We start from the raw sequence: 13971 nt of genomic DNA on the forward strand, positions 1-13971 counted from the left end.
ATTCAGATAGTTTCAAGTTCCCCATGATAATAATATCCCCCTGTAAACCTGTCTTTTTAATATTACTAAAAAGAGTGGTCTATAACACACTCCTAAAATAACGCCTCTTTCCCTAATGTTTTCCAGGCACAGCCATATGTCCTCATTAAGATGGGCTTGTCGTGCAACTGAAGAGGACTTGCGTTTAAATTCTGTTTAACATAAACAGCATTCCAACCTGCTTTTCTGTCCCGTCTATTCTTCCTAAAAATGTGTACCCCCCTATGTTATACTCATCCTCATCTTTGTTATTAGCCGGGTTCCATTATTGCTGTAATATCATAATTATGCTCCGCTACATACAACTCCAATTCACTTGCCTTATTTTTGATACTTCCACCATTAAGGCAAGCTATTTTTAATGTGTTACTCCTTTTACATTAAATGTTCGGTTAGAATTTAGATTACTGCATATTTTTATTTTTACACTATTGTTTGTTCTTCCATGTGCAGTTCTAAACCTGGCCTGTCCTAAACTCCTCCTATTCCCTAGTTTATACAATCCTTGACTAACCTATTCAAACACCAACCAAGTACATTGGTGCCCCTCCAGCTCAGACGTAACCCACTGCAGTGGAACAGGTCCCATCTGCTCTAAAAGGAGACTCAATGCTCCATAAATCTATACCCTTCTACCCTGAACCAGATTTATGCCACGCGTTAAGCCTTCTAATCTCCTCAATCATACCTGGACTGGTGTGTGACACAGGTACAACTTCAGAAAAGACTACTTTGTCAGTTCTACTCCTCATCCTGCCACCTATATGAATTTGAATTGAAAATTGAACAGATAGTATGTATGTCATTTGTTCCAACATAGGGGAAAACAACTGGATCCACCCCCACTCTGGCCAAGAGTCTATCCACCCTTCCAGGGAGTTCTCCCACCTGTGCACCCTGAAGGAAACCCACCATGCGAGACTCTGTCTGTAGAGCAAACCTGTGCTTTAATTCCCCAACTATCACTACCTTTCTCTTTCTGGGAACTGGTTTTGAGGTGGCCCATTGGGGCTCCTCGCCTCTGCCTACAGTTTCAGAATCATCAGACACTGTCTAGCTCTGCAAGGACCGGAAAATGGTTTGATGCCCCCAGACAGTGTGCACCCTTTACCTTATGCCTTGTGACCGTGACACACCTATCACTACTTGCCTGGTCTGGAATCTCCTCCCACGCCATCTTAGGGGTGCACACCATCTCTCTAAAGGACACCTGGGCCAGGTCCACCAACTCTCTACTACAATTAAGTCTAGCCAACTCCTTCTCCAGTTCAGCGACCTTGAGCTCAATGTTCTGAATCAGCTGGCATTTCCTGCAGATGTAGCCCTCACAGACGACTGGCTCCTCCAAGCCATCATCTAAAAAGTCTAACATGCAAGATGACATGCATTGCACTGGCTCATTATTAAAATTTGATTTATGATTACTAAAACTGCCTTAACTTTTTTTTATTGAAATTAAATTATTTAACTTAAATGGTAAGAATAAAAATTAAGCAAGAGAATTAGATTATAGAGCTGCTACAACTTTTTAACACCTTCTAGCCTCTTAATCGCTTGTAATATTCTTCCTCTCAACTGCCTGCAGTTTGACCCTCTATTACATTAACTTTACTTTCTCTGTCTGTTCTAACTTTGTAATCCTCGTATTTCTCATTTAAAACCTTTCCACTCACACCATTTATACTCCTTCATATAAATGAACACTTACGCTGCTGCCCTCCTTGACTGCTGTTCTTCCTGACAGCTAAGAACTCTTCAATTTAAATAAATAAATAAAACTTGCTTAGTGAATAGCTGCTACTAGTTAATTTCTTACTGTCTTATCCACTCTGATGGCTCCTAGTGCTTGACCGGTTATTTTAACGCTGGCCACTTACAACGCACCACTGAGCCTTCCCCTTTATTGTTTAGAAGTCAGCTGCTGCCTTTTTAAAAAAAAAACTAAGGATAACCGTTTCTGCTACTTATAACTATTTATTGCTACGACACAGTTATTTATTTACAGTGGTCGATATCAGTTACTGCAGCTTTCTGCCCTGCCTCTTTGACGCCAGTTCAAACACTGTACTAAGAACAAGTATACTTAACTAGTATCTTTTCCAAGTGCACCCCCAAACACCCAGATACTTTGCCCATTTGTGGGTGAAAAAACAAGCAAAAAAAATCCTTCTAAATTGAAAAAAAGCTTTAAAATCTCCTGCACGGTTCCTTAGCAGCAATCAAAACACAAGTTTATAGGAGCAAAATGTATTTTTTTTAACTGTCAAATAACAGGAAACACAAAAACTCTCAGCTACCTCTCTCATTTGCAAAGTGGACATTAGTACATCCGAGAGGGCTCTTTGATTTCATTTAAGAACAAATTGTGCCTAAAAATATTTCTACAGCAGTTCTATGATAAATTGTTAAGGAAAATGTTCAATGAGTCATTGAATACTATAAAAGAAGCATTAAGCTTAAGGTTGCCAGATTAGAAAATTAGAAAGACAGGACACTCTTAAAATCTGAATACTGTATGTTGCAATGCTGATACAGAACTGCACAACAGCGCGGCTGGAGAGCAAAACGGTTAACAGTGTCGCTGTCCTCAGCCAACAATAGCAACTGAGCAAGTTGCAAACAGGCAACAAACACTAGTTTCCTTGTTACATTTGGGTTATTTTCATCAAGAGAATTTGAGAAAAGAAAATAATTACTATTACAGTTACAAGTAAGTACCACAAGAAAATAGTAAAAATATATTTAGTACAAAATTTGAAAATGAACTAAATATGGGACATTTGGGTGTTTCTGAAAGGTCAGTACAGGACAGGGGACAAAATTATCAAATATAGGACATGTCCTGTATATAAGGGATGTCTGGCAACCCTAACTAAGCTAGTGTACCCAGTTGTATTCAACACTGTTAATATGCATAAACCGAGTAATTTAAATTGCACACATACCCACAAATGCACACAATACATACCTCAATATGCTTCTTTAAGACTGAAGGTGATTTAATGTAAGCTGGTATTTTATCTTCCTTAAAAAAAATAAACATGTAAGCTGAATCCATGCTTAATTGAAAATGTTTAAGTTAAGTATGTCACTGAGGATATTGGATAAACGCATTTAACCAATTCCCAAGTACACAATGTTTAGTAATGGTGGAACTAAACTACATGGATTTTAGCATATAATGAACATCCAATCCTGATACACTAAATTTTCAACAAAATGTAAAGAAATAAAATTGTGAAAGAATGTTTCTTTTCCCAACCAAAATCTTAAATATAAAAGTCAGGTATGTCAAACTGATGCAGGCTGTGGAGGAATCCAAAAGGAAGGACTAGCAACTCAATAATACAATAACTACAAATAAAAAGAAATAATCTCTTCAAATGTTACTCAGACTTATTATATTATTTTATATTTTGTTAGCAAATCAAACTATCTGGTAACAAACAGGAAAAAATATTCAAAAAATCTTACTTAAGTACATTACTACATTTAAATACAATTTTATGTATACAAGACATACCTTTGCTTTTTTCTTTTTATTTACAGGTGACTTCATTAAGGAGAAGGATCCTTCGGTTTCCTGAAATATTATGAAAAACTGGAGTTATATTTATGTTCCCTAAAAATGTATCATTTGGGCAGATATTTTCAGAAACTTCATATACACCAAAGCTAGTAAAGAAAAAAAAAATACTATTTATAGCAGGTCATGGTGCATACAAGTACTGTGGCATTTTGTGTTTTACAGAGAGCTGGCATACGCCTGATATAACGGACACTGTGTTAATGCTACATGAATTTATCTGAGCAGACTGAGACTCTGCACGGTGTGGAAAAAAAGGCAGAAAGGGTACTGGTCATCAGTGTACATGAGGAATGGTATAAAATGGAGCTTATCCGGGTAAAACTACAGTTATTTTCCCCACAGAGATGAGTTATAACATAATGTTTAAATTCCTCCCTCTGCAAATGGAGACTCAGCAATGGAACTGATTCACTCTGTTATCTACACGTTAATGACTATTTCTGGCTCTGCAGGTATAATATGTGGTGACTTAAACCATTTGACTTTGGAAGAAATTATGACAAATTTCTATCAGTCTGTGTCTTGTTCTACTTGAAGCCTGCTCTACTTAAATGTTAAACAGCCCTTTAAATATATACTATAGGCACCTTAGGGTAGATCTGACCACAACCTGGTAGATCTTTTTCCCAGCTACAAGCCTGTTATCAAACAAAAACTTGTTACCACCAGAACAGCGAGGAAGTTAAGCCTGGAAGATGAAATGTTTTTTGAAAGACTGCTTCTAAATGACAGACTAAGAAATTAAGTGCAATTTACACGGGGAGGACACTGAGGGACTCAGTCGCTGTATCACAGACTATATTAACTTTGGTTTGACACTATGGTACTCTCAAAGACAATGTGTTGTTTTCCAAACTAAGGTGCTAAAAGGTCCCCTGAATGAGGTAACAAGAGCATTCAAATTCATTGACAAAGAATGCACACAGAATGTTGAAGAAAAAGCTGAGTGAAGGAAATGAAGCTTACAAAGCTAAAATAGGAAAGAAACTCGCTCAGAATAACATGAAAGATGTCCAGTAAGGACTGAGCATAATTACTGGACTCAAGTAATCCAGGGCTCAGGCGCTAGAAGGGGGTGAGAAAAAGGCTAATGCATTTAATCAGTTTAAATAGACTTTTCCTTCCCATTGCCACCTACTTTCAATGAGCATTACCCCCATACCATTCCTACTGCAATTACAACACTTACCCACACCAATTGCAGTGGCCAGTGCCACACTGGACACAGGAATAGCCGTGGGACCAGATGGAGTCAGTCCTCAAGCTCTGGCCAACTTTGTGGTATCCTCAGTCACCTGTTTAGTCAGTCCCTAAGGCTCCAGAAGTGCCACTGCCAAGGATAACATCCTACATTGTACTAGTTCCAAAGAAGGCAGGCACCTCTTCACCCAATGACTACAAACCAGTAGCACTTGCATCTCACGTCATGAAGACATTTGAGAGGAAAGTCCTGGACTTATACGAGTCCTGTTGAAGCAGACCACCTGGACCATTTACAGTTTGCCTATCAGACAAAAATTGATGTGTAGAACGCAATTATCTATCTGCTCCATGATTCCCACATGGATAAAGCTGGCAGCAATGTGAGAAATGTTTTTCCAATTTCCTAGTGCAATTGTATTGACTATGGGTACCCTCACGAGATATGCGGGTGGATGAGTCTATTGTGGCCTGGACAATGGACTACCTGTTGTGTACACTGCAGTTTTTGAGGCTTAAGGGCTGCGTCTCTGACACAGATGTGACCCACACTGGAGCACCACAAGGAACAGTCCTGTCTCAGATGACTCTGCACTTATGGAGTGTATTCATAAGGGGAACGAGACAGAGAATAGGAGTTAGGTGGAGACCTTTTTTTCTTGGTACAAAGAAAATTGTCTGCATCTTAATATCAGAAAAGCAAGAAATTGGTCAATGACTTTTGCTGCACCAAAGAGCCTCTATGTCAGGTCAATATTCAGGAAGTAGATATAGAGTTGCTGAATTTCTACAAGTACTTGAGGGTCCACATTAATCACAGATTGGACTTGTCTCCTAACACAGAGAAACTACAAAAGAAAGGGAAAAACAAGCCGTTTTGTTAACAGACTGTGTTCCTTAAAAGTTGGGAGTGATATCCTTCGCATCTTATAGAACACTATGATGGCCAGTGCGATTTTCTATGCTGTGGTGAGATTGGCTGGTAACATTACTTCAAAAGAGAATCGCCAAATCAACAAACTAATTAAAAGTGCAAGCTCAATTATGGGGCACAATCTAGACTCCCTAAAGACTGTATGTAGCAAAGAGCAGAATTAAAACAAAACCATTATGCCACTGCCACTTTGAACAATGCTGCACATTCTCTGTCTGATACACTAACACAAAGTACTTTCAACCTACAAATTAGTCAGCAGAAGTGTGTCAAAAACATTACTGGAGCTCCTTTGTAATAAGAGCAAAATAACTGGGTAAATGTCTTAGCGTGACTGCGATTGTCAAGCCAAAAGTTTTTCTTTCTTTTTTCTTTCCTTTTTTTTTTTTTTTTTTTTATTTATTTATTTATTTATTTATTTTATTACAATCAATACATAGCAATCAAGTTTTTACAAAAAAAAAAAAAATTATGCTAAGAACAGATCGATCCCCACCCTTGAGAGAGAGCAAGCCAAACGGTGTAAAATTTAAGGCTTTTAAAAATACCTAAATCAACAAATTCTCTGTGCTTTATAAAATCATTTCAAAATATTACTGATTAGATCCTGCCATGTTTTGAAAAAAGTCTGCACAGATCCTCTAACTGAGTATTTGATTTTTTCCAATTTTAAATAATATAACACATCAGTTTCCCACTGACTTAAAAGAGGAGAGTTTGGGTTCTTCCAGTTTATCAGAATAAGTCTGCGTGCCAACAGTGTAGTGAATGCAATCACAGTTTGTTTGTCTTTCTCCACTTTAAGACCCTCTGGAAGAACCCCAAACACAGCTGTTAATGGGTTAGGAGGGATTGTGAGTCCAAGACTGTCTGAGAGGTAATTAAAATTTTTGTCCAGAATAATGTTAATTTGGAGCAGGCCCAGAACATGTGACCTAGTGAGGCTGGGGCTTGGTTGCAACGTTCGCAGGTTGGATCATGCCCTGGAAACATTTTGGAGAGTTTTAGTCGAGACAGATGTGCTCGATATATAATTTTGAGTTGTATAATTGTATGCTATGTGCATATGGAGCTAGAGTGAATTCTCTGCATTGCTACTTTCCACTCCTTTTCTGATATATTAATTGAGAGGTCATTTTCCCAGTGTCCTCTTGGATCTTTGAAAGGAAGGGATTGTAAAAGGATTTTATATATTGTAGAGATGGAGTCTAACTCCTTGAAATTGAGCAATAATTTTTCCAGCGTGGATGAGGGTGCAAGATGAGGAAAATCTGGAAGGTTCTGTTTAACAAAGTTCCTGATTTGAAGATAGTGAAAGAAATTTGTAGCTGGAATGTTAAATTTGGAACGTAATTGTTCAATCTCCATTCGTGTTAGTAATTACCGAGATTGCGTTGCGCACTTCTTGCTTGTGAATTTGTTGCGCTAAAAGCTTATTAGCTTTCTCTCCATGTTCATAATAATGATGTCTGGATTTGTAAATTAGTTGTTCGGTTTCTTTAGTTGTCAAGAGGTTTAATTCTGAATGTAGAGCCTGCCTCCTCTTATGTAGAGTCTCGCTTGGTAGTCTGGCATGTTCTTCATCTATTTTAGTAATTTCGCTTTTTATCTCTGCTACTTTCTTCGCTTCGGATTTATTTCTGTGGGAAAGATATGAGATAATCTGTCCTCTTAAGAAGGCCTTAAGAGTTTCCCAGAGTGTTCCTGCAGAGATCTCAGGGGATGTATTTGTCTCTAGAAAGAATTCAATTTGTTTGGATATAAATTCAGTACAATTCTCGTCAGCTAATAGAAGCGGATTGAGGCGCCATCTCTTGGGGTGAGTGTATGGGGCTTAGTAATTTCAGCTCCAAGATCATCGGAGCATGGTCTGAAATAACAATAGCATCGTATTTACAAGATTTAATCTTAGGCAAGAAGTTATTATCTATAAAGAAGTAATCAATCCTTGAGTAGCAATGATGTACTGGTGAGTAGAAAGAATATGTTCTTGAATTTGGGTTTAAAAACCTCCAGGGATCTGATAAGTTGTGATCAGTTAAAAACTTTGTAATTATCTTTGCGGTGTTAGTTGCCGTTCCCCCTGTGGAGGAAGTCTTATCTAAAAGTGGATTTAGAACACAATTAAAGTCCCCAGCCATTATAAGTTTATGAGTGTTCAGATTGGGAATGGATGCAAATAAATTTTGTATAAATTCCTTATCATCAACATTAGGTGCATAAACATTTATCAAAATCATTTTACAGTTAGATAAGTCTCCCATGACCATCACATATCTCCCTTCAGGATCCAATACTACATCTGATGCTACAAATGGTACTGTTCTATGTATGAGAATTCCCACCCCTCTAGTTTTCTTTGTAAAACTAGAATGGAACATTTGGCCAGACCAGTCTTTTGCAGCGGAACTGATCCTTACTTAGTAAGTGGGTTTCCTGTAAAAATACTATTTTAGCATTTAGACCTGTTAGGTGAGAAAGTACTTTCTTTCTCTTTAATTCGTGATTCAGGCCTTTAACATTCCAGCTTACGAAGTTAACTGTCCCATCATGGAGACACTGATTCTGAGTTTTTGGTGTCATATTATAGTCTTAACTGGAAGTGAAATAGTTTAGGTCTTAATTTCCTATTCCCCCAAGAGTTGTTGCCATGCATCTTATTATTACGTTGATAGTTATAATTATAAAGATTGAGATGATAGATTAGATATAGATCAAGCCTGCTCTCTTTCTCTTCCCCTTAACCCCCATTTCTTTCCTTTTTAAAGATTCTGGTGTGTGTTTAGACCACAGTATCTATCTATCTATATGTTTTTTTTTTTAAAAAAAAAAAAGCTTCTGTAAAAAGCTACATTTCCCCCTGGCGACAAAAAGTTATGTCTATCTACTTACCTACCTAATAGGAAAGGTTTATTAAACAATAAACTTAAAAGGTTTAGGTACAATAATGATAAAATGCTATGGGTTTGACAGCTAACTAAATATTCAAGAGAAACAAGAATAAAAATTCATTAGTTTCACTTTGTAATCAGACATATAGATAACAGCAATCCTCAGAAATAGAAGTAAATCACATAGGAGTTTCACTCAGAAAAAAAACAAACTATTTTCTTATCTATATAAAAAGTCATAAGAGCTGCTTTAGTGTTGTGAAACTGAAGATTTATCAGCACAACTTTAACATTCCACTGCTAACTTGAAATAGAAATAGCTTCTATGCATGGCCAGGCTCCAAACGTATTATCGACTCAAGAGAGATGATAATGCACCCAGCAGTTCTATACATCCTCCAATGGCGGTAGAAACTACAATGAACACATTGAAGGGAATGCTCATGGTCAAATTCAAAGAAAAAAACAGCAAAGAATAACCTGTAGTGCCTTGTCAATGCCAGGAGTTCATATGTAGAGTAATTCAAGGATTTTATGCCAGCCTAACAGCAAGCACTCCCCAAAAGGAAAGCACTCTGGGCAAAGGAAAAATGTGGACAGAATATGCTAAGGGTAATTTGAGGAACAAATGAATACAGCAATCTCAGCACATACAATTAAACTACTTAGATGGACTGTCATATCCAAATGCAAAGGTGCAAAATTGAACTCCATTGAGCCAAGACTGGCTTTGTAACAGTTTAAGCAATGAGTTACTGCAGGCCCAAAAGGCTCATCCCAGAATAGACAGACAATAAACAGTATCCTTAAATTAAGGGCCAGTTCATGAAGGTAGAAACAATCTTCAAAAACAAATACAAGAAACAAAGTAAAACATGGATTATTCAACTCAACAAATAGTTAAAAACAACAAACACCAGGAACCAGAAGCATGTTGAGTTTCTTACTTCATGACCAAACACTCCCGCATGTAATACAGAAAGTATGTCTCACATTGTAAAAACTGAAGCCAGAATGTCTGCATATAAACCAAGAAATTTAAGTGAATAGAAATATGAAGTGTAAATACAGTAAACTAATGCATACTTAACTCCTGTAATGAAAAGATTTTGTAACTTTTTCATTATACATTATATTACAAAAGACATAAAGTACTGCCCAAAAGTAAGCTAATGCATTAAAAATTAAAGTGCTAGTATCATTATCAGAAACAACACGAAGAGCTGTGTGTTGTTTCTATGTGATATATGACACAAACAAAATTAAATAAAGGCATTTTCTCATAAATCTTTGTTTATGGTTTCCACTAGAGGTTATGACGTACTTGTTACAACTTTTTCCCCCTTTTTGCCGTTTTTTCAACTGTCCAAAAACAAGTCTGCTACACTTGAGTCCTTAATGGCTGAAGCAGAGCAGCACAGGAGTAGCAAAGGCATGTTTATTAGAGAAGGAGGAATTTAAGAATAGAAAAATAATGATTTTGGTCTTGTCTGTTACTGGAGATGGATGTCTGAAGCGGAACTCCGTTAGCAGCTGTGTTATTTTTTTCTCTTATTTTTTAACCAACCACCATTAGTAGCTGAACTATTCCCTAAAATAATTGGAGAGGACTTCAAATCAGACACTGCGATAGCAGCAGCTCACCGCATACAGGGATCAAATACCTCTAAACTTAGGACTCTTATTGTGCGTTTTAAAAAATTACAATTTAAATTACATGTTAAATTAAATCATTCCATGGGTTTACTCTCTCAAGACTGTTTAAGATGATATTTTATGCTTATAGCATTTGGACTTTATTGTCAATAGATGTCTCTGTTTTAATCCATATACGCCACTGCAGGGGTTTTGTTTTGGATGTGCTCTGTCTCTAGGTATGTTGCAGGACTGGGACTTTGTGAAGTGTGGTCTAGCCTCACATGGGGAGAGAAAGAGAGCAAGGTAACAATAGGCTTCATGGCAGTAACTCCTGGGAAAATTGGAAATTAAGGTCAAATCTGTCTTATCCCAAGACCATAAACTGACAAAAAAAGTTCAGCAGCAATGTCTCTATGATCAAACAGTTAACTTTGGGAGCTGGAATGTTACAGGTCTAGATCACGAATTAAAGAGAAAGAAAGTATTCTCTCACCTAACAGGTCTAAACACTAAAACTGTATTTTTACAGGAGATCCGCTTATTAAGCAATGATCAGTTTAAGCTGCACAGAGACTAGAGTGGTCAAATATTCCATTCCAGGTGTACAAAGAAAACTAGAGATTTGGGAATTCTTATACATAGAACAATCTCATTCGTAGTATCAGCTGTAGTATCTGACCCTGAAGGGGGATATGTGATTGTCATGGGTAAATGTTTTAACTGTAAAGAGATTTTGATAAAAAGCTACGCACCCAATGTGAATGATAGGGACTTTATCCAAAATATTTTTGCATCCATTCCCAATGTGAACACTCATAAAAATTGTAATAGCTGGGAATTTTAACTGCGTTTAAAATCCACACCCAGAAAGGTCTCCTGCCACAGAGGCGATGACATTTAACACTGCAAAGACAATTACACAGTTTGTAACTGATCACAACTTATCAGACCCCTGGAGATTTCTAAACCCTAACTTCCTTCTACTCACCAGTGTATCACTGCTATTCAAAAATTAATTATTTCTTTATAGATAACAATTTCTTGCCTACAATTAAATCTTGTAAGTACGACACTATTGTTATCTCCGACCACACCCCTTTGATCATGGAGCTAAAATTATTATTCTCCACATACTCATCTTGCAGCTGGTGTCTTAACCCACTTTTATTAGTAGACAAGAACTGTACAGAATTTTTATCCAAGCAAATCGATTTTTCCTTAGAGACAAATACATCCTCAGAGGTTTCTACAGGAACACTCTGGGAAACCCTGAAGGCTTTCTTAAGAGGACAGATTATCTCACATCTTTTCAACAGAAGTACATTGGAAACCAAGAAGGTATCAGAACTAATCAGTGAAATTACCAGAATAGATGAACATGCCAGGTGTCCAAATGAGGCACTTCTTAGGAAAAGACAGGCTCTACATTCAGAACTCAACCACTTGACAACTAAAGAAACGGAACAACTCATTTTTAAATCAAGACATCATTATTATGAATATGGAGAGAAAGCTAATAAAATCTTAGCTCAACAAAACCACAAGCAGGAGTTGGCAATGTAATCCCAGCAATCACCAACACAGAAGGACACAAAATCATTGACCATACAAATACAATGCACACATTTAGAGACTCCTTATATTCTACTGACTTTAAAGAAGACAAGACACAACCTAATGCATTTCTGGATGCATTACACATATCACAACTTGATGCTCTCAGTGCAGAGGAATTGAATAAACCTCTAGCACTCTCAGAATTACCAGATGCTATAAACTTACTTCACAGTGAGAAAGCAGCAGGCCCGGATAGCTACCCTGACAAATTTTATAAAAAAAATCTCAACTAAGCTAGCTTCCCTTCTATTAGCAACATTTACAGATGCTGCAGACAATAAAAGTCTACCTCGAAGTTTTCACCAAGCACTAAATTAATGTATTTCATAAGCAAAATGAGGACTTATTACAATGTGCATCATACAGACCAATTTCACTTCTGAATAATCATGTTAAGATATTCTCCAAAGTCCTAGCTAGAATGATGGAGAAAATGCTTCCTTCTGTAATGTCACCAACTTTGTTTTATTGATTTTATTAAAATCAAACAACATTCCATGCAAATAAGTCAAGTTTTAGAAAAACTAGGTTTGAAACAAATCAAATCCCATCCATAAGAAAGAGAGCTAGGACAAAAGAGCAAAACGTTAACCTAGTAAAAATAAGTAAATAAGTTAATAAATGAATAAAAATAGAGTTAAAAAAGGAGAGAATCTGCTTCCTCAATTAAAATGCTTATTCTAAAATGTTATTGATTAGATCCTGCCAAGGTTCTGAAAAAGTTTTGTATAGATCCTCTAAGTGAGAATTAGATTTTTTTTCCAGTTTCAGTTTGCTTGTCGTCCTCTATTTTAAGCCCATCTGAAAATACACCAAACACAGCTTTTAATGGATTAGTAGGTATTGTGACACCAAGGCTGTCTGAAAGGCATTTAAAGATTTTTGTCCAGAAAGATGCTAATTTTTTGCACACCCAAAACATGTAGCCCAGTGAGGCCGGAACTTGAATGCAACGCTCGCAGGTTGGATCTTGCCCATGGAAACATTTTGGCCAATTTTAAAGGAGACAGATGTGCTCGACATATAATTTTAAGTTGAATAATGATATGTTTTGCACATATAGAACTCAAGTGAATTCTGTGCATCGCTACCTTCCAATCCTTTTCTGAAACTGAATTTATTAAAAGCAGACACTCAGCTTCCAATCTTCAATACCTGTTTAATGTAATATATTCACAATATTATTGTCATTAGATACACAAAAAGCATTTAATATGTTTGAATGGAACTACTTTTTCACTACATTGGAGCAATTAAGGTTTGGCCCAAACATGTGTGCATGGATCAAATTACTGTATGCCAGCCCAGAAGCTTCAGTTTGTATTAACATTAATTCAGACTACTTCAAACTAGAACGTGATACTAGACAAGAACGGCCCTTGTCTCCACTGCTTTTCGCAATAGCCATCGAGTCACTAGCAGTTCACTGTCAAAATGCTTATGAGATAAAGGGGATTATCAGTGAAGTGAATTTTTCTGTATGCAAATAAATATGGTACTCTAGTCATCTGTAGATTTCTGGCCTCAGAATTAGTTTGAATAAAAGTTTGCTCTTTCCAGTGAATTCTCAACCACACAATATTAGATTGGACACCTTCCCTTTTATCATCGCAGATCAGTTTAAATACCTAGGGGTAAACATCACAAGTAAACATAAAGCTCTTAATCAACAAAAACATCTGTATAGAAAAAATTAAGCAAGATGGTCTACCCTTCATCTCAATTTAGATGGAGAAATTAACATTGTCAAGATGAAGATCCTTCCTAAGCTTCTTTTTCTATTTCAAAACATTCCAACATACATCAATAAATCATTGTTTAAGAAATTAGATTCAACCATAACCTCATTTATTTGGAATTCAAAACAGCCACATATCCAAAGGGCAACCCTACAAAGATCTAAGGCAGAAGGTGGCATGACTCTACCTAGTTTTCAATTTTATTACTGGGCGACAAATATACAAACTATAAAAACCTGGACATTGACACAAATAGATGAACATACACAGGCTTGATGCACAACAGAAATAAAATCTTACAGTACTTCTTTATATTTGTTGCTT

General features: G+C 36.7%; 1 protein-coding gene across 17 annotated transcripts in view; it reads right to left on the reverse strand.

The window, feature by feature from the left end:
• LOC120529466 (putative POTE ankyrin domain family member M) overlaps window positions 1-13971 on the reverse strand; it is a 232022-nt gene that overhangs the window by 96005 nt on the left and 122046 nt on the right. For 16 of the 17 annotated variants that reach the window (XM_039753296.1, XM_039753292.1, XM_039753282.1 and 13 more), the window contains 2 exons: window positions 3563-3622; window positions 3008-3064 (listed from right to left, as the gene is read on the reverse strand). In XM_039753296.1, the coding sequence (XP_039609230.1) occupies window positions 3008-3064; window positions 3563-3622 (117 nt within the window). The remainder of the gene's footprint in view (window positions 1-3007; window positions 3065-3562; window positions 3623-13971) is intronic. The other variant, XM_039753284.1, reaches the window with a different exon arrangement.

The sequence above is a fragment of the Polypterus senegalus genome, chromosome 5 (genome assembly GCF_016835505.1).
Source record: "Polypterus senegalus isolate Bchr_013 chromosome 5, ASM1683550v1, whole genome shotgun sequence".
In the NCBI taxonomy this organism is placed as follows: domain Eukaryota; kingdom Metazoa; phylum Chordata; class Cladistia; order Polypteriformes; family Polypteridae; genus Polypterus; species Polypterus senegalus.